This window comes from Anoplopoma fimbria, chromosome 21 (genome assembly GCF_027596085.1).
Source record: "Anoplopoma fimbria isolate UVic2021 breed Golden Eagle Sablefish chromosome 21, Afim_UVic_2022, whole genome shotgun sequence".
Taxonomy (NCBI): Eukaryota; Metazoa; Chordata; class Actinopteri; order Perciformes; family Anoplopomatidae; genus Anoplopoma; species Anoplopoma fimbria.
Window position 1 is genome coordinate 7,708,173 of NC_072469.1, and position 22,029 is coordinate 7,730,201.

A 22,029-nucleotide genomic window follows, 5' to 3' on the forward strand; every position below is an offset into this window, starting at 1 on the left:
AGCATTTTCTTTTATGATTGAAGTTTTTCATTTAAAACTATGTTCAAATTCTCGTTCTTAGCTCCTAGAAATCCAAGGATATGAACTTCATTTTGGTTTGCCAGATGACTCATTGTATCATTTTCTAAAGAGCTCATTTAGTTTTACAGATGACAAAGTGAAGGATCAATTTCCCAGTTTTCTAGTTTCACGAAACGTCTCAGCTTTAACTTTCCTTAGTCACGGGAACAATGAGAAGTCTTAAAATGAATGCGATGGCATAATCCTCTAAGAGCTGCAGGGACACTAAAAGAGCCTAATAGTATTGGTTTCCATAGTGTTATTGGTTTTGGTTACACTGGTGATTTGTTAGGATTGGCTCCATTTCAATTTAACTAAGATGTTATTGCTATCCATCTTGAAAATACAAATATAGTCACACAACAAATACACTGGTGCTAGAATTTAAACACCCTTTGTTCTCAGGTGTCGATTAGAGCAGCTATGCGGCCAGCTGTGTGGCGTCCACGTGACACGTGTAAAGCGCTTCCAACACAATAATCCCTGTAATTGTCAAAATACGTTATGGAGAAGGTGGAGGATGACACGGGGCAGGTGTGAAGTCGGGCCGTGGTCAGGTTTCCGACCTGTCATGTGCTACAGCCCTTGACATTCCTCAGCGGGGGAGCCGTTAGCTCTCCCTTTGTGTTTGTATGTCAAAATGTCCCTCTTGTGTTTCCATAGATCCACGGCGTGTTGAGAGTGGTGATGGAGCCGTTGCTGGGCGATATGCCTCTCGTCGGAGCTCTGTCTGTGTTCTTTCTCAAGAAGCCAGTAAGTGCAGACGCCGATTTTATGGCTCTAGTTAATCCAATTAAAACCCGTTAAAAAGAGAAGCAGTGGAGGTTAAAATGACACTACAGTCTGAATGAATGCAATGTGAGCAGAGTAGATGCTATTAAACTGGGATTTGTGACAGATATCTCCTTAAATTCCAGCCCCCTGAAACGGTGCAGCAGGGCAACGCATGTCCCATTCAGTGTTATACTTTTATTTCATTTACACGCACTGGATGCTTTCACTCGGTTTTCTGTGGATATCACCAAACGTCCTAAATATCTTTTATACTCCACTTTGGCTCTTTGTGTGTTTTATGCTCTCACTAAATTTTATAAAATTGCACCTCATAAAACGACATCCCTCCTTGGTTTTCTGCTGCATTATCTGTTTGCCTCTTTTAGGCAGAAATAATGCAATTAAATTGGATTTGAGGGCCAATCCCAACACACTCCTGCCCCCTTCTGCTTAGCAGTACCCCTCCGTGTTGTGTGTTCTCAGACACACGCTCAAAAGCGAGGGCTATGAGAAATATCCCAGAATGCCTTTGCGAAATCCTTGGCAAGATGGTGGCTGACGCTGCAGATAACAACAAATGTATTTATGTTCTTTGTTAATCGCAACAGCAGCAGACGGCATTGTTAGATTCCAACAACAAAAGCCATCAACCATGACTTGAACGTTTGTCCTATTTCACATCAGAAGATTAAACCAATACCTCTTGTGACTCTGTTCGATGGGCAAGTCGAAAAAGTGAGGGGTTAAAATGAAGAAATGTGATTGTGCCGACTGTAAGTCCAATCATAGCTGAATCACAGTACAATGTGTTTCTTTCATTTTACACCCCTAACTGACAGTTTGTTTTCCTTCTGGATATTGTCTACAGTCTTGCAGCTTAAACACTCTACACCACTTTCCATAATTTGCATTTCACATTGCCAGTTGTTTGCATAGCTATTATTTTCCAGTGCACATTCCATCAATCTCCCTGCACAGAGCCACTACTGCACAGCCTTAAAAGTGTTTGGCCGATTTACACCAAACTGGAGGACCCAGTGGAATTATAGCAGAGCTTTAAATAGCCGCAGACCAAGCCAGCCCTACTTTGGCAGATTTTCTCCACCCAAGGCACTCAGCTGAAGCTCAAGGTGGAGATATTGCTGAAGAAGGCCGAAAGGAGAAGCAGCAGCTCTCAGTAAATCGTGCCGCAGTCCCACATGTATACAAGCACACACACACGCACAGACATGCATCTCAAGCTGCGTCCTGCTTCTAGATGAGGAACCTTTCTTTAATATACTGGCTATACCGAGAAAACAAGCTGTAAAATAAATTTCCTCTGGGCAAAAGAACCTCAACATTGTTTTCCCTGGAATCCAAATAACTTATCTTCCTCCTCTCAGCGTGCCGTAGAAGGTCTGATCCCAGGTGCCAAATGAAATAGAAACATTTCCAGACCATAAGAGGTCTCGGCCTTGGCTGTGCAATCGCACCAACGCGACTCAGCGCAGTGTAAATAAAAGGATGCAACACATTCTGCTGTGAGACCTCAAAAGGAGAGTCCATGGCTCAGCTGAACTGTCCTACACTTTAAATAAGGACTTATTAAGCAGTGGATGATATCTATTGTCGCTGGTTATATTGTGAACTTAAGGTTCTTTAAAACTAATGCATTGATGAATCAATAAAATTGATGTATCGATAAATATAATTTGTATTTAATCATAATCGGGGGGGAAAAAATTGTCATTGAATCATTTATTCAATTTAAAACGCTGAATTATTTTGATAATTGGTCAATCATAAAAAATATCCAATATTTGCAGGTTACAGCTTCCCAAATTTGAGGATACCCTGCTTTTTCTTCTTGATATCAATATTATTTAAATGATGATGATAATAATGATGATGCTGATTGAATTGTCAGCATTGTTGTCATTGTCCCATTCTTGATTTGGCGGGGGTTTGTCCCTCCACACCACCTTCCCACAACACTCTCCACCACATCGGATCACAGCCCTGCAGTGCTCCCCCTCTCCCCTGCGGCATCAGCGCATCTGCTGCAGTAGCGTCTAAGCGACTTGGGCAGAAAAGTAGGGTGGGAAAGACTCATTAAGAAAGCTGCTTCAGCTCCGAGGCAGAATCAGATCAAAGCTCACTGAGACGAAGGATCTTCGCTGCATTTCAGTTCTCAGCTGATGCCATCCACACTTTCTCTTTGATTTGCTTTCCTCCACTGTCTCTATCCGATTTCACATACCTGTCTGTCGGTTTTAACCAGAAGGTGAATGTAAATTGGTTGTTTTTTTTACTCTAGAATACTTAAGAAACTGGTACTTTCAACCATGTAAAAGTACATGTCTCTGATCTCGTTATACCCTGAAAACTAATGAGACCCCAGAGGCTTGCTGCTGCTTTTTTATAAATATTTAAGTAGCAGGTGTTTTTGTATTCATTTCCATGCAAGGATCTGTGCTTTGGCCTCTTGTCATGACTCATAAACTGTAGCTAATTTTGCACACAGCATCCATTTATGCGCTTAGAAGGTTAAGTGAACTTAGATGGAAAAAATTAAAAATGTAAAAGCAATAAGGCCAGAGAAGGTTGTGGTTTATTTTTACATTACAGTGTCAAACTGGTGTGTGGGGGAGAAACACATTTTATATCCTAAATAATTAATAAGGCAACAATATACATATAAGTAAAGCAGTGCTTTGTCTTCCAAATGGACCACGATAGAAACATATCCACAGAACTATTGATTGGTATTTTTTCATGACTATTTGTCACCGCTGTTATTTATCAGAAGGGTTTGTCGGCCCAAAAAATAAGATTCCAAGAGGCATATGTAGCATGTGGGGACAGGATACATTAAAGTTAAGTGTTTGAATTAGTTTAAAATCATTCAAACTTTCTACAACTTATATGTTCTCCTTTCCTTTTTCTCTTCTTGTAGCTTGTGGACATAAACTGGACCGGCCTCACCAATATACTTGACATTCCTGGGCTCAAGTAAGTCAACTCTTACTTGCTTATCAAGAAATGTCTTTGTTAGTGTTTGTTAGAGAAAGATTTGTGAATGTTGAGATTTTTTAAGAGTTTTAGAACAAGTAGGATGTTTTTATTGTTTTTAGGAAACTGGACACGTGTCTACTTTATTCATGATTTTAATCATATATTACTGAATAACCGCAAACATGAAATATATATTTTTTGAATGTGTCAAATGTGTCAAAAATGTGTTGATTCAGATTTTTTAAGAATATCAATGACATGGCGGTGGATTAAGCCAACCAATACTGAAAAATCTTACAGTAGCGGGTACTTTTGCTAGGTTTTGGGCTGTATTTTCACTGGATGTTGGTCTGTCCAGTATGAGAAGATACATTTCAACAAATGTCCTGCTAGTGTTTTTTTTACCTGCTGGAGGCCGATGGTGTCCTTGTCCTTGTTAATGTTGTTATTAAGAGCTTAACCAGACTGAGCTGATGTAGTTATACTTGTCTTTTCGAGAGCAAACACTGAGCTAAAGCACGATGTACTTCTTTATGCATGCAGTTTGTTGACATGCACGTATTACTTTAAATAACCAGATTAAGATAATAGTTTAATGATCCAACTGGACCTAAAGTGGTCGGATCAGGAAAATGTGCTGCTTGTAGCTTGCTTACTCATCATTGCTTAGTTTGTCTTGCTTACATTAAGTGTCTTTTCCCCTCAGGTAGCTGTGTAGGCTGAGCAGAGAGTAAATTAAAGTCAATTAAGAGATGCTAACAGCACAACACAATAACTCGCTGCTGCCGTGAGTGGCTCATACTTTATTTACACAGTGAATAAAGTGACAAATGCATGAATGCTGCATGCGATTTTCTTGGAATACGGCTACTTGTCTGCTGATGTGGACAGACATGCTGGCACAGGCAGAACTCAGTAGGCGGTCTCCCTCAGCTCCTCTGTTGAGTCTTGTGCAATGCAGTGTGTCTGTGTGCACATGTGCCTGCGTGTGTGTGTGGGTGTGTTGGTTGTGGAGGAAGGGGGGCACGTGCAGAAAAAGAGGGGTTAGCTCATGTAGGAGAGGCCTAGATGGTGAAATCCTAGCTGCAGCAATAGAGTTCTTTAAATGCAGCAGACAGACAGACAGACAGACAGACAGACAGACAGACAGACGGACGGACAGACAGACAGATGGACGGACAGACAGACAGATGGACGGACAGACAGACAGACAGACAGACAGACAGACAGACGGACAGACAGCATCAGCTGCCCACATGAAGCCCCTCCCACCGCGTCGCTCCTAAACCCTGTTACTGTCATTATGCAACCAATGCCTTACTTGTTTTCATGTTGTGATGTGTCATCGATGTTGAGTCTGTTTTAGAATCAGAATCAAAACAAGAAAAAGGATCTACAGCCATGCTACTGGCTCTGTTAGGCTGATCTCAGGTGCTTTGAGCTAAATGCTAATGCTAACATCACAACATCCTTGCATGACCATGCTAACAAGCTGATGTTCAGCAGGTATGATGAGCATTTTCATCATATTTGTTTAGCGTGATAGCATGCTAACATTCAACAATTATCACCTAACACAAAGCACAGCTGAGGCTGATGAATGTCATTAGTTTTGCAGTTATTTAATCGTAAACCAAAGCATTGGACAGATTAAAGTTTGACCTGATGACAGTTCTAGATGAAAGTGGATCACCAAAGTTATTCAAATTCATCATGAAAGTCTGCACCACTCTGACTTACTCGCCACTAGCAAGGCTGTCAGTCAAAGGATGATAGAACTTGTCTGTGGCTTGGCTCAAAGAAGAGTAAAACACACAGTACCGAACTGTTTATTATAAAGTATGAGTGTGCATGTCTGCAGTCTGCACTCTTGTCCTAAATTGAATAACAAACAGTCCCACTTTTGTTACTTTGCGTGCACACACACACACACACACACACACAAGCAGGTGCGTGGGGTGTTCCAGTGTTTACGCCAGGGGAGCCACAAAAAAGCAGCAATAATTGCTGATGCCGCAGGAAGCCGCTCACACACTGAGCTCTCAGCTGGAGAAGAGCTCCGTCTCTGATCAGTCTCCCGCCAGAGAATCATAGCGTCTCTAATCGGCTCACGGAGAAGAGCTGTAGCCTGCCGATTTCTAGGAAAATAAGCCGAGGATTGATCAAATGAATGTTTCTCTTGACTCCAGACACAAACACAGCCCGTTTAATTGAGTTTATTTCATTGCAGTTATCGTCAGAGCAGATGGTGTCTCTGCTGCTTTAGAGCTGCTTTAGAGTAGAAAAAGGAAAAAGTTTATTTCCTTAAAGGTGCAATGTGTGAGATCTGGCCACATGCTCCAAACAGATAGGGGTCATCCTTCACCTCTACTACTGGATCAATACAATCAATAATCACAGCGATCAGATGTTTTTTTTAAAAGCCATTAGTAAGCCGTTATGACAGAAATACATTTTGGTTCTCTGTCCCATTAACAAACTCGCCATTGCAGAAACCTAAGAAAGCTTGGACAAACATGTTTCAATCCTGCTTTCATAATCTCAGAAACATTTAAAGGATTAGACCATTTTTTTCTCATAAAGATCTGGAAACTGTGATCCACGCCTTCGTAACGATTAGACTACTGTACCTACTTTCTCTCTGGCATCAGCAAAAAAAATCCCTTTCCAGACTCCGGCTCAGCTCATTGACTCGTTCTAGAAACATGAGCCGATTTCACCGATACAGACTTCCTAACACTGGCTACCTGCTGCTTTTAGAATTGATTTCAAGATATAATGGATTAGGTACAAAGCCATGAGAGGCCTCGCTACAAGTCATCTATCAGATCTCTTATTGCCCTGTGTCCCCTCCAGCACCCTCAGATCCTCGGATGCATCCTTCCTTCTTGTAACAAGGTCTGGATTCTTACATGAAGGTGATAAAGCTTGTGCAGTCAGGGCTGCCAGACTGTGGAATTACCAACCTGCAGAGATCAGGGGTGCTAACTCTGTGTGTTTTATGTGTTTAGTTTTTAGCCTTTTTTTCCATTTAAATCTATTTTTGTTTAAAAATCAGTTCTGTTTTTATTGCAAAGCCCTTTGTAACCGGTTTGGAAAAGGTTCTATGTAACAAATGAATACATAAGATATCAATATACTGAATTGCTATTTATTTAAATAACAGTTACTGATACCAGATCTGCCTTTTGTGACTGATACCCGATACAGCTATTTGGTAATATTGGTCATCTCTGTTGGATTCATAACTTTTACTGTATTTCTTTGTAACTCCAGCAAACTCAGAACTATTCTTTGGTCTAAAATCGCTCCTGGCTAGAGGTAAATTATTCACATCTGCGTGGTCAGACATTTCAAAACTCATTGTTTCTTAGTATTTCCATTATTCGTAGTTAGTATTTGCTTTCAGCCTGATGAATCAGTTGGCATTTAGTCACCTGTTTTTGCTGCTATAAGTTAGAGTCAGATGTGGCCTGAACTCTTTGCTTTTAAAGCTGGCAGCAGAGAGGAACTAAGTGGTTGTTCCAGGGTCGATGTGAGCTTAATAATCATAGGAATACATTTCTACATCACTGCCTTACAAAGGCAGAGAGCAGTAACAAGAGAAACGGTGAAATTGAGAGATTTTTTTCAATTTATTTTGAAGGCTGTTAGCCGCTGTGTAACAGATATATAAAGGTGCAGTGTGAGGGATCTGGTGGCATCTAGCAGAGACTTTTCAGATTGTAACCAACTGAAACGCCTGTGTGCAAAGGAAGTAGGAGAACTAGAGTGGCCGACGAGAAAACGTGACTAGCCCCAGATAAAGCCATTGTTTGGTTTGTTAGTTCTGGGCTGCTGTAGAAACATGGCAGTGCAACATTACGGTCATGTCCTGTTTATTAGTAAATGCCGGTTTATTAGGCAACTTGTTAACTGTCCATGTTGTTGTATCTCAAATAGCAGCACCCATTTTTGTAGATTTAGCCAGTATGTTTTTAGAGTCCTGAGATCCCTCCAGAAATATTACAGGATCTTTACAAAACACCTTTGATGAGGACACTAACACCCAGATGATGAATTTTCCTTGTAATCCCATTTTTTACCAGCCATGATTGCAATTTTCCAGCTGTGCCACAGCGGCTAACCGAATAAAGTGAAGCCTGGCGGTAATGCATTCTCTGCCCTCGCTGTCTTTGTTGTTGTCACGAACTGTTGAATCAGCAGTGGATCACATAGACATTGAGAGGGCTGTTGGCCGGCAGCACCAACATGCTTGAACAGACTCCAATTTTCCTACTATCTTCAGAAATGCACTGTACTAAACTGAGATTAAAGGAGAATATTTATAACCCAAGGGCACCCTTACTGTCTATACAATAATTCATTGCTTGATTCTGTTTATCTTCCTTTCCTCCCTTCTCTCAACCTTCCCTCCTTTCCCTACAGTGGCTTCTCTGACAACCTGATTCAAGACATTATCTACAACTATCTGGTTCTACCTAATCGTATCACCATCCCACTGGTCGGGGATGTGGAATTGGCAAAGCTACGCTTCCCCATGCCAAAGGTAATATGAAAATGCAATCAAACAAGTGGTTCAATATGCCTCTTATAGCTATTTGGGTTGGATTATAAGCTCACTACAGAGAGTAATGCAATGAAGGAATTCATGGTTAGCAACTGAAGATTCTTGATAGTCCAATCTCATGGGGGCTGTTTGGTGTTTTATGGTTATTAATGTAATAAAAGAAAGTCTTTATCAGGGTTTAATTTGTATTTGATTCACAGTAGCACAAAAGCATTTCAAGGCTCTGCTGCTTGTACCTGTATCTATGGCAACATGATAACGAATCAGTGTATTTCAGTTGCCTAATATCAGACAGAAAGTATTTCACTGTAAGCAGCATCTTTGTTGAGGAGATTGTAAAAATATTATAATAAATATTATTGTCAAATAATGTATATAGTAAACCCAGTAAAATGTAAATAATATATAACACCATTGGAAATATTAAGTCCCTTTCTTACCCTAGTAATAAGCCACAGTTGCCTCTTGCGTTGCCTCTTGACACCCGGTGTGTAGCGTCACATCCTGTCAACTCTGACCGCCATTGTGGCCTCGAAGTGTCGAAAGGCTGCTATTTCAGAGTTGCTCCCCTTGATGCTGTGCTCTGCATGTCTCCCCAGGGAGTCCTGAGGATCCACTTCTTGGAGGCTCAGGATCTGGAAGGGAAGGATACATTTCTGGGAGGGCTGATCAAGGGCAAGTCGGACCCGTACGGCGTCCTGCAGATCGGCAACCAGCTGTTCCAGAGCAAGGCGGTGAAGGAGAGCCTCCATCCCAAGTGGAACGAAGTTTATGAGGTGACAAGTCGGGCGTGCCTCTTGTAGAAGGGGACGGTTTATAACAGTGCTGTTTGAGTTATACTTACATTTGTTGACAATGAAAACAAATGTATTCTTTCAACCTGCATCAACATCTGTGCTCGTCTTCATCAGGCTTTGGTGTACGAGCACTCGGGTCAACACCTTGAGATTGAGCTGTTTGACGAAGATCCTGACAAAGACGATTTCCTGGGAAGGTGAGGTTTCTCTCATTTCCTGCTCTGCTGTGATCATATCACACATACTTCTTAAGAAACAAAGACTATTTGCACCTCAGCAGTGTGACTGATATTTAAGAACAAACTTTGTTGTAATTAATAGACAGGTAAAGACAAGCTAGGAATCTGCTATGATATTATATATTGTGTTCTTAACACAGCGTTAAAAACATTAGGGGAAGGTGTGATGAAAGTATCTGTGTTAGTGGTCATCAGTTAAAGTAAAGAGAAGGTGTTTATCCCACACATCCGAGCCCAAGGGCAAAGTCAATTGATCGTACCGCAAGGCTGTAACAGTAAACCAAGCGCTGACTGCACAATGCAGCCGATCGATAACTGACCCCCCCCTCTCTGTTCTGATTAATTGCTGTGATTCCTCTGCTTACTGGTTGTCGGCCCATTCTGAGTGATTATCATTTGACATTATTCACAGCCTGATGATCGATATGACCGAGCTGCACAAAGAACAGAAGGTTGATGAGGTAAAACCATTTCTATAGTAACATTGTAGCACTCATTTAATCTGAATTTGTTTAGAGTTAATATGTTATGGGTCGTTACGGAAAATGTTCAGGCTTTTTAAAGCTTGCAGTGTTGCAAACGCTTTTCCAATGAAAGTAGATAGGAGCTTTTGTTCATTAGGCATGAATGAAACGATTGGACAGGCTCATTAGAGTCCTGTGTCATCCGTAGGTACAGTTCTGTTGTGTTTTTTCAGAGTATTTGATTTAAAGATTGCTGTCGGAATGTAAAGAGAATTTCAACAAATACAACCAAAACTGTTTATAAAATACATTTAATGTAAAGGGTTACAAAGAACCCCTCAAATGCGTATTCATTGATTTATCATTGATGTTTTGTGACATCGTTGCAGTGGTTTGACCTGGAGGAAACCCCTACTGGAAAACTCCACCTAAAACTGGAGTGGCTGTCTCTGCTCTCCACTCCTGAGAAGTTGGACCAGGTACAACACTGAAATGAAAGAAGCTTTCCTGCTTCAACAGAACTAGTATTGTCCGTCATCTATCTCCGTGGTGACTGCCCTTTTCTGTCTTTCCTGTTTAATCAGGTGCTGCGTAGTGTGCGTGCAGACAGGAGCCTGGCCAATGATGGGCTCTCATCAGCACTGCTCGTGGTCTATCTGGACTCAGCAAAGAACCTGCCTGTAAGATACTGCGATGTTCGCTTTATTTCGATTGCTGTCGGTGCTTTTGTTCTGACCCTATAGATCGTGGTAGAGTATAGCATTAGGATTATGCAGGCCTTTATTTTTTCTTCACCTGAAGCACAAACAACAGACCTCATTCATTCTCAGAACCAGTTTAGTAAGAAATACCAGGGTTGCATGCCTGTTTGATTAAGGATTATTGGTCAGTGTGCAACAATGCTCCACTTTCCAGTCATCACGTTTCTTATTGAACAGTGTTCTCTGAAATTTGATTTCCACTGCACTCCGGCAGGAAAATCAAGGATGTTTTTTTTTTTGTTTGCTCATTATCTTAGCTACTGCAAACCCAGCCATAAAACACAATGATTGGTTAATATGGATGTAGCCTCAGCTCCAAACGGGTCAATATGTTTTTAACCAAATTTATGAATATGTCACTATAGCTCAGGGCTTCTGTTTTATGCCAATATCTCTCTAGCTATTGTCAGATGAGACCCTTGAAAATCAAAAACCTCTACTTTTCAGGACCCTTGTACATTTATTAAGTGTATCTAATACAATTTGAAATCGTTCATTGCACCAATTGTGGTACCTGTAACCTTTAAAGAACCATCAATTACAAAATAACACCTTATTTAAGCCATCTCAGTCCTCATAACTTCACCTTTTTTCCCTTTACTCTCTTTCCTCTTCACCCAAGAGCGTCTTCACAGGCAGCTTAGGCTGTGGAAACTTAAGTCAGAGGAGAGCATCTGGTCTAGTCTTTTGTGAGACCGATACTTCAGAGTATAGAACAATATTTGTGAGTCCCCCGGTACAATTTTTGCATCCCGATAGTGTTAGCATTAGCGGTGTGCGATGACGTGGGTTGAACAGTAACAGCAGTCTTTTAAAAAAAAAACCTGCATCTTAAAGCATGTGTTAGCTGCACGGTTTTTATTGTAACGTCTGATGAACAATGAGTTCCCAATAACCGTTAACATAAAGCAGACACTTCTAAACAGAGGACTTAGATATGCCAGCTTGTTAGCCAGATGTATATTCTTCTAAATCAGGTGTTTAGTTTGAAGCTAAAATATGGTACATCTGCAGTACAAATAGCTCTACTGATCTTTGTCTGCATTAGTGAGCTAATGAATGTGTAGCTGAAGCCACAGAAAGCCTATAGCTTGTTAAAAAAGCTACACAGCGCCTCAAAACTACCTCCTCCAAATCTCCCCTGAAGGAACCACCCTCATTATTCCGAGCTGTGTTTTCATTGTTAGCTCCCTGTAGTGTCGACAACATCAGCCCCTCATGCTGCTTTTGATTTATCTCCCACATCATTCACGTCTGGCTTTTGTATTTCAACATGTTTCTTTTCTGGGTTTTTCTCTTCATGCCTCTTAACCATACCCGACTCCCGTCCTACTAACTGCGGGTGTGATTTTCTCCCCCAAATCTCCTCGCGGCTTAAAGAGCAACCTGTCAGATTTCACCTATGACGGGTTGAAGCAAGTCTCAGTCTTTAAGGCCCTGAAGGTAATGTGGGAAAGATGGTCTGCATGTGCAAATCACACCCTGTGTCTCATCTGGTTTATCTGTCTGTGTCTTCAAGTGCACCATGCAGTGTCATGTGTTTGTGATGATTATCAGACAGGCAGAGAGAATTATCTTAGTTGAAATAAGTGCATGATGACAGATGATTGCATTGTCTGTGTTGTGCCTTTGTTGTGCCATGCAGTCTTCTTTTCTTATTTGTAATGATATATGAGTTTCCACCTCTACTAACTTGTGATCTTGCATGCAAAAGTCTAACAATGCACTCAATCTGTTCTATTCTCGATATGTCTCCAATCTTTAAGGTTTAATAAAACTGTGGACACTTTTGCAGCGTTTATATTAGGAGAGAAAATGTCATTTTGCTGTGAATTATGGTCGCAGGTTTTCAACAGCAAACCTGCAGAGCAACCCAGCCTGTGTTGGCTAATCAAAACGCTGATAATGTCAACCTGATGTTGAAACTCGTGCTTGTCGGGCCAGCATATCTGCATTTCTTGGAAATAGAGGAGACTCGACTGCTGCATTGTCGTTTCTTGCCTTTAATATTTTCCAAGCCTCCAATTGTCCCACATGCGGCGACACTCCCTTAGTGCAACATAACCCTCCATAGAGGCATTGTGCGTCACTTTCATCTGACATTATGGGGCAATCGGAGTACAAATACTTCCACTTTGCTTCCTGGAGTTCACTCTTTGTTGCTCTTTGAGTGCTGTGCTGCCACTACCTGGCTCCGCCGGCTGTTAGAGAGGTGACAGACTTAGCCTCTGCATCTCTTTGTTGCCTTTATTCATCAATTGATATAAACCTGTTGACTAGATTTAATAAAAATCTGTCGCTTTCATTAATTTTTCTTCATCATGTCTATGCTGGAAAGTTGCTTTGATGTCTAAAATGCTCTTTGTAAGTCTTTCTTGTTGACGTCTTGTGGACAGAGCAGAGATTTAGAGAACATTTGCATTTTTTCTGGATGTGGACAGTCATTTTGAGAATGCACACACAACGAGGTGCACACCAGTTTGACCTTCTGTATAAGTCAATCAAAATGAAATAGATTGTACAAATCTTCTCAACTGCTGTGCTCTATACCCCAAAGGGCATCAGCAAGTTTGCCATCACTGCTTCGATGGAGACAAGATATCTTAAAATCTTACTTGCTACAGACAATTGTCTCAACAATGGAAATAATAAAAAAAATTAGATTGAAGATCAGCTATGGGTTATTTTAAATGTGAGGTCACAGATTTGTCTGAGAAAGCCTTACAGTATGAAAAACATACTACACCATCTATCATGAGTCCACCGATTTGGATAAGGAATACTCTACTAAGAAAAACTTTAACAGTAAAAAAAAAATCAGGAACACCTCAAGAAGCACAACAGAGCAGGTGTTTCTCTTCCTGGACATACCAGTGTACAGGAGCTGTTGTTACACAATAGACAGAAGTAGAAGAATAAAAAAAGAAAGACAAATAAGGCTTTTTTAGGTAAAGTAAGGACAATCATATAATATTGTTAATGTTAAATCCTGTGCATATTTAAGCCAAGTGCCTTCAAAGTAGCATATCAAAGTGTGGGATTGTGCTAATCAGCCTGAATATACAATGTGGAGCTTAATTCTAATGCTGGTGAGAAAGAGATGTCAAATTTAAGCATCATCCTTAAGAGAAAGGACGAGTAAACAAGTAAGTTAAGACTTTCCCCCCCTCCTGGCCTGCAGATATGTAGGGTATTATTATTCTGTAAGGAGTACCGGATAATACTTAGCTGTTGAAACCCAGCATGCTAAAATTAGAAAGCAGAGGAGACAAAGCTCGGCAGTCTCCTTGGTAGCCTCTCTGCCTGCAGCCCCGCTCGCAAAATGTATGAAAATGTTGCTTCCCTTTTTGTAATACAGACTCTTTCACCTACTGTGTGCTTTGTACAGAGTCTCGAGAAGCTAATGTTTGAGTTTGGGTGCAGCTATATTGTCCTTTTACTGACATTTATGCATTTTGTGTCACAGTGAGGAGAAACAGCTAACTGCCCTCTGTCTCATTCTCTAATAGTCTGCAAAGAAGAGTAGCAGTGAACCTTGTCCGCATGTCCAACTGACTGTTGGACACAAAACACTTGAGAGCAAGGTGAGTCATATGATTATTCGTGAATATTGTTATATTGTCAGATTTTGTCCTTTCCTTTCATTATGAGAAGAAAAAACATCTGGAGGTGATTTTGTTCTCAATCTTCCAATTTTAATTTGGCAATAGAAACTGAACACAGCCGTTATATTCACCAGAAAACATCTCGCATTCTTTCACACAGAGGCGTATTGAAATCTAACAGCCGACCCATCTCATTCTTTAACCATGTCTCTCTGGAGCTTTCTATTACAAAATGTTTTTCGCTCTGACTTTGGTATTAAAAGAGAGCTGAACTGCAATTTATAGTTCAGAGAATAAAATGTGGTAACATAAAATTCTCCGTTAAGTGTCGGTTAACAAGCTGTACCAGGTATTTCTCGCAGGAAAGTTCAAAAGGGAAATTATTCAGGAAGAAGAAACACTTGCTGTTAGTAGAGCGAGTTATTTTTGATGCTGAAGTTTTACTGCAGGCATGTGGGTTTAAAAAACTTTGTTGAATTAGATCCCTTTTGTAGAGTTAGAAGATAGATGAAACAGTTTAACATTTAAGTGACTTTAATTTGACTTTTTTTTAATTGGCTTAGTACTTGCACTTTAATTTAAGTGTGTTTACATCACTTAAGTCATGCAGAAATCTTTGCTCTTTTCTTTTGGGGGACAAAAAGTAAAGATTACTTTTATTAACACTGTAATCTTAAATCTCAACCTGGAACTAGCCCATGTTAAAGAGGCTTACATTTTATGATTAGATGTTTCCTGCTGAAATGCACCATGGGAGTCGTAGTTAACATGTCACCTTACGTTTTTATGTACAGACTTGTACTTTCAACTTTTTCATTAAGGAACCTTATATTTTCTGATACAGTTGTTAGTCTTTTTCACTAATAATTTAGTTGAATAATGACTAAGTAGAGCTCCAACTGTCTGAAAAATATATTTCAGAAGAGGGTCACTCAAAATAACTCCTCTCTCTTCACAACTATATATACTTTATGAGGGATGTCAATCAAGCCCAATGGCTATAAAACTCCTTGGTCACCTTGTCTACAGTATACTAAGTTTAGAATGTTTATTCAATTTGGGGACTTGTAAGAAAAAGGCCATAAGTCCTACACCGTTCACTCAATATAGACGACCCTTAAAGCTAAAATGACACTTTAACATCAGAGTCACTGTTCCATTTAAAATCCAATTTGCTTAAGTACAGCGCCGAAACTATGAAAAGCCTATCACTGTCCTAATTATTTTGTCATGGAAACAGATCTTGTGGGGAAACTGGCTAATTGATGATAGATAATGAAAATCAACAGAGCTAATTAGATGTGATGACAACATTATTAAGTGGAGCTATAGAAATTAAGATGATGTAATATTGAAAAAATAAAGCATTACTTTATGTAAGCTGGGCAATAATAAAATAAATATATAACCTGAAAATATATTTTTAAAAAAAGGCCTAAACATGCAATAAAAATATATGATGTTAAGTTAATAGTATAATGCTGACAGTGATAGTATGATTCTACATTCAAGTTTAAATTACAAGTTCTAATGGCTGAAAGAACCACTGAAAGATGTCTCCAGATGCCTCATGGGTTTTGAGGAATAAATGGTTTCTCTTGTGAAAATGGTCCCACAGTTTTCTTTTTTTACATTGGTCCATCTGTTCAGCAACAAAGAATATATATATATATTATTTCCAATTTAAATTTGATATATTATCAGTGGTGTTATTAGTACTCGGAACAGTTACGTATGTCAAAGTAGAAATAACACAGTGTAGGAATAGTATTTTACAAGTAAAGTCCTGCATTCAAAATGTTACTCATGTAAAAGTACAAAAGTATCTGCATACTTGAAGTACTAAATAATAGTGTTGTGTATATTATAATCGTGTATATTATATTATTGGATTGGAATATTGCTTTTAGATACTGCTGTGCAGATTTATGTATAATATACAGTACCAGTCAAAAGTTTGGACACACCTTCTCATTCAAGGGTTTTTCTTTATTTTTCTTTATTATTTTTTTTCTTCATTGTAGATTAATATTGAAGACATCCAAACTATGAAGGAACACATATGGAATTATGTGGTAAACAAACAAATGCTCAACAAACCAGAATATGTTTTATATTTTAGATTCTTCAAAGTAGTTGAATGAGAAGGTGTGTCGGAACTTTTGACTGGTACTGTAATTTATTAGTTTTGTATCATAATCTGAATCCGTAAAGTAACTAAATATATTTAATAAAATAATAAATATTTCCCACTAAAATATTGTGGAGTTGAATATTAGGGAAAATAAAATGGAATTACTCAAGTAACCACTGAAAGATGTCTCCAGGTGAGTCGTGTCGTTGATTAGCTGCTCTCCAGTGTCTTTTAATTAATGACTCTCAAACGACTACCTGTCTTCCCATAAAGATCCGGTACAAGACCAAGGAGCCTCTGTGGGAAGACTGTTTCTCATTCTTCGTTCACAATCCCAGGAGGCAGGAGCTCGAGCTGGAGGTGAAGCCGCATTACCCAACAACTCATTTAAAGTTTCACTGATGTATATTTTATGAGATCGTGCACAAAGTGGTGGAGGCAGCTGTCTCGCGTTAAAGCAGATCTTTCTCAATGCACAGGTAAAAGACGACAAGCACAAGTGCACCCTGGGTAATTTGACGGTGCCACTGAGCGGCCTGTTGGCGGAGGAGGACATGACGCTGACTCAGTGCTTTCCTCTCAAGAACTCCGGGCCCAGCTCGACCATCAAACTGAAGATGGCCCTGAGGGTAAAGATGGACCGCATCACTTCTCACTGTGCCGTATGAGTCTGTGATGTAAGAGGTTGAACAGATGTTCAAGATCTGCTGTTCAAACAGAATGCAGAGTGAGAAGGCTGCTTTTTGAGCGGCTCAGTACATTTGAACTAATGTTCCGGCAAAGCAAGCGTCGCAGTGTCAACGACAAACTGAGAATGATTTATTGAACAGCCTTCACTGCTTATGATCTCAGCTCAATTCTAATTTGGCCCGCCTCCCGTAGCAACTGTTGCTACACCAAGCTGTCAAGGTTTCCTTCACAAGGCTCATTTGCAGTTTACAATGACAACGGTGGCAGATTTAGCACTCCAAAAAATTTTTAAACAATGAATGCTGGAATTCAGACGGAGGTAGCAATCAGCAAGGTCCTCATTTCGAGCTCAGAACCACTTTTTTGCCGGCTTAAATGCCAACTGTCTCTGGCAGATTTGATCAGTTGGATTTTGTTTAAAACGCCGTCTCGGGGTGACTTTTTATTATTTTATTGTTCAATGTTGTGTTTGGGTGCTCCACAAAGGTAAAGGTTGCTTCATCCAAATGACTTATAAATAATTAAAACGAAGAATAAAAATGACTGATGTTCTTCCTTCTCCCTAGTGCTATCTGACCATTTAAATATTTAGATTGAATTTCTGATATCTGTCACTGAAATTCAACTGATACTGTGAAGTCGAATGAGTTTAGTTTGTGGCACAGCATTAAAAAATAAAATTACAAATTGAAAAAAATGAAGAATTTGATACTATTAAAACCAACCTCCCACCAACATTGGACATGGATCCCCAAATTTAACCGTTCTCTCCTTTTAACAAAGGCGCCTCACCAATACATGATACTAATGAAACCATCATACTGATATTGACTTTCTGTTTCAGACTAGAATCATTTCAGTCCCTGCCTCAAAACATCGGAAACTGTAGCAACTAAATTGCATTGCCCTTTCATGACACGGAAACAAAGTACATTCTCTCGCATTGAGTCAGCACGACTGATCGAATAAGAAAATGAATGCAGCTCTGTCAAATTAATGACCTGCACTGAAATAGCTCTCCCTGTATTGGATCACAACCAACATATCAAGATTCATAACGGATACCCTGAAGAGGGAAATTGCTTTACAGACTTATTGACTGTTTCTGGATCCAGATGATAGAACGATAGATAGCGCCATAGGGACAGATTTGGCTGTACAAACCCCTTAATAAAATACCTGACATTTTAAATCATCAGTTTTGAGACCCCTTTACAATAAAGGATTAGTCACTCTGAGCATAAAGTTTTAAAAAAAGTCAGATCATTGTTAGTCGCTGTAAGGTTGCATTTAAAACCACCAAACCAACCAAAGCTCCTTTGAAAAAAACTCATTTTTGTGGAGAAATTTTACTTTAGATGCAGAACTTTGACAGGAAATAACAAGTACAATTCAAGATATTACTCAGAATATTATTCCAGTACTTTGCTGTAGTTCTTATCATGATTTGTAGTAATGTCCTCCTGTCTTCCTGTAGATCCTGTCCCTGGAGAAGCAGGTGTCCTCAGACCAACCCTCCTCCGTCCAGGTCAGGAAGTCCAGCGTGCCGCAGCCAACCACAGCACCCACCCAGAGACGATCGGCCTCAGAATCCCCGCTGCCTCCGCCCACGCCCCCGCCACGTATGGCCGCCTCCACCCTCACCCTCCAACACAGGGACGGCGAGCCGTACTCGTCCAGCCCCCTCCGCAGTGTCTCCAACCTGAGCGACTGCATGTCCAGCTCCCAGAAACACCTGCCTCACACGGAGTCCACGCCCAGCCTGGCCTCGGACATCTCGCTGCCCTTCGCCACCTCGGAGCTCCACCAGAGGCTACGTCAGCTGCAGAAGTAAAGGAAATATATGATACTTTATTTCTAGGACTGTTTCCCAAACTCTGTTTCTGTCCTTGTTGGTTTAAAATGTGTTTATGTACTTTAAATTCTGCAGCTGCCTCTGATAGAATGTCATCCTGACTTTTATATCAATGTGTATCTTTATGACTATTTTATCAACCTGCCTGTCGAGCTATCCGTCTGTCCCCGCTGTGTAATTTACTGCAGTCTGTGGAAGTGACACTGACTTACTCTTCTGTGTTTATAGTGGCTCGGCCCCCAGCCAGTACCCGCTGGGTGAGGTCCAGCTGACGGTCCGCCACAGCTCCCAGAGGAACAAGCTCATTGTGGTGGCGCACGCCTGCCGGTGAGCTCCTCGACTGCCATCACGCTCTGCATTTAGATGTGTTTTTCTTGCGAAGATATATGGTCGACTAGTTTGAAGGTTGTCTCACTTTCAAGGACTTTTGTTTTTTTTCAGCTCATTAGTTCTTTTGGCCCAAGTCCCCAGCACTTATCTTAATTTGAGGGGTGGTGATTCTCAGAAGAGGAGAATGTGGAGTTTGGAGTTTGCGTGTTGCTTCCTGTGGAGTCGTTAACATTAAGAATAAACAAGGCACCATTAACCTGAAGCACATGTGACAGGCGACATGTGAGTGAAACAATTTCTGTCCTGTGTGTCCTCAGTAACTTGATAGCCTTCACCAAAGACGGCTCGGATCCCTTCATCCGCCTCTATTTGCTGCCTGACAAGAGCCGGACGGGGAGGAGGAAGACCAGCACAATGAAGAGGACCCTTAACCCAGTTTATGATCAGACGTGGGTTCAGATATTATCACAATCTCATGATTCAAATTAGTCAGTGGCAATATTTATGAATATCAGATGTGTGTTGCAGCTGTCCGGCTTTTCACTTGTGCCCTGTTCTTCATTAGGTTTAATGATAGGCTTAGTGTTTGTTGTTATAACATAATTGTATTAATGCAATAGCTAGTTTGTATTGTTTCTCATTGTTAATGACGATCAGGGGCCTTTTAAAGGCTTTCAGACATAAAGAGATTGATCCAAATGAACACAGAAAGCACATCAACGGTGCAATTGTGAAATGTTTAATTCAAATGTCTAAACAATACTTCATGTAAATGTCTCATTTGTTTAACAACTGGAGCATAAATTACTCCATGGTTGATCGGTGTCATAAAAATCAGAGTTTAATGTGTGTATTTGTGTTTGCAGGTTTGAGTTTAGTGTATCTATGGTGGAGCTCCACAGGAGAACTCTGGATGTAGCAGTGAAGAACGGAGGGAGCATCCTGTCTAAACACAAAGGGCTTCTGGGAAAGGTAACTTCTGTTTATTATAATGCATATTCTTTAGCACTAGAGCCATTCCCAAGTATGCCATATATATTCCAAAAACCTTCTCTTTTTGTTCAAAATCGCAGGTGCTGGTAGATTTAAGTGGGGACGATATATCAAAAGGATGTACACAATGGTAAACTTGTATTTTATCTTTCCCTTGACCATTCAGTGACTTATTCAGGTAATAAACGTCACATTTTAGTGCTTCAATACACATTTGTGTCATTTTCTCTTGCAGGTATGACCTGAGTGAAGATGGCGTGTCGTCTCAAAGCATAAGAAGTATTCAAGACTCCCTCTTTACATAGTGAACCCACGTCTCCGCTGTAATATAGATTTCTTGTTAATATAAGGGCACATCATTTTGTTGTATTCCTGTACATTTTTCATATCATTTACAGGACTGATTTCAGCATGCAAGACATTTTTCAAACATTTCCTCTCACTATTTAAATAATGGAAGATATTGTAATATACTGTTATGTGTTTAAACACACTAATTGCCTTGTCTCTGTTTTCAGCGTTTAATGTAAATATCAAGTCGCTAGTATTTTAATAAAATTTGAAGGTTTTTTTTTGGTTGCCATACATTTCTTTCGGGGAAATGATATTGAAATCTGTCTGAATCGTTTTTTTGCTGTACGTTTTGTTCAAATGTGCCAAATTCTGTTTTGTCATTTGAGAAAAACTCTTACCAAAGGAACAGATACAATCACTAAAGTAGGCTTAAGTAGCAGTCTTGACTTTGATATATTTTTTTTTGTCATGCAGTGTTATTTGCATTTACCTCTTATTGTTCTTTATGCTTGATTACAAACACGGAATGCACATATGCAAGGATTAAAATGATAACTGTATATTTTAAGATGATTTTGTGCAATATTTGGATGTTAGTGAAGACGTGGGGGCATTTTAGGGCTATGAACAAGTGCTGTATACTATGAAGGATACTTGAATAAGGGTTTGAATGATGTTCAAACCACACGTGAGTCGAACAAACTGAATAATATGAGCAGAGACAACAGTTATTGCATTTTTATGAGCAGGGATGCCAGAAGTTGTTGTTATGCTGACACTGCTGTAATGTCGTCAGGCTTGTACATGTTATGTCATGCAGTCATAACTGTTTTAAAACGGTTTTAAATACTTTTCTTGTTAACTATCCTGTGCCTTAAAAAAAACCTGCTATGTAATTTTTTGCCTTCATAATGTTATTATTTTGAATGATATGATGCCTCATGGGTTTTGAGGAATAAATGGTTTCTCTTGTGAAAATGGTCCCGCAGTTTTCTTTTTTTACATTGGTCCATCTGTTCAGCAACAAAGAATATATATATATATTATTTCCAATTTAAATTTGATATATTATCAGTGGTGTTATTAGTACTCGGAACAGTTACGTATGTCAAAGTAGAAATAACACAGTGTAGGAATAGTATTTTACAAGTAAAGTCCTGCATTCAAAATGTTACTCAAGTAAAAGTACAAAAGTATCTGCATACTTGAAGTACTAAATAATAGTGTTGTGTATATTATAATCGTGTATATTAGATTATTTGATTGGAATATTGCTTTTAGATACTGCTGTGCAGATTGATGTATAATATACAGTACCAGTCAAAAGTTTGGACACACCTTCTCATTCAAGGGTATTTTTTTTTCTACATTGTAGATTAATATTGAAGACATCCAAACTATGAAGGAACACATATGGAATTATGTGGTAAACAAACAAATGCTCAACAAACCAGAATATGTTTTAT

The 22,029-nt window shown here is 39.7% G+C and overlaps 1 protein-coding gene across 1 annotated transcript in view; it reads left to right on the top strand.

Moving 5' to 3' along the window:
• Window positions 1-21,361, top strand: part of esyt2b (extended synaptotagmin-like protein 2b) — a 29,906-nt gene extending 8,545 nt beyond the window's left edge. The window contains 17 exon segments of the mRNA XM_054622557.1: window positions 724-813; window positions 3,773-3,828; window positions 8,260-8,380; window positions 9,001-9,177; window positions 9,313-9,395; window positions 9,850-9,898; window positions 10,291-10,380; window positions 10,486-10,581; window positions 14,172-14,246; window positions 16,675-16,761; window positions 16,881-17,030; window positions 18,569-18,921; window positions 19,175-19,273; window positions 19,594-19,725; window positions 20,143-20,248; window positions 20,350-20,399; window positions 20,505-21,361. Of these exon segments, the coding sequence (XP_054478532.1) occupies window positions 724-813; window positions 3,773-3,828; window positions 8,260-8,380; window positions 9,001-9,177; window positions 9,313-9,395; window positions 9,850-9,898; window positions 10,291-10,380; window positions 10,486-10,581; window positions 14,172-14,246; window positions 16,675-16,761; window positions 16,881-17,030; window positions 18,569-18,921; window positions 19,175-19,273; window positions 19,594-19,725; window positions 20,143-20,248; window positions 20,350-20,399; window positions 20,505-20,574 (1,884 nt within the window). The 3' untranslated portion in view covers window positions 20,575-21,361.
• The last annotated feature ends 668 nt before the right edge of the window (window positions 21,362-22,029 follow it).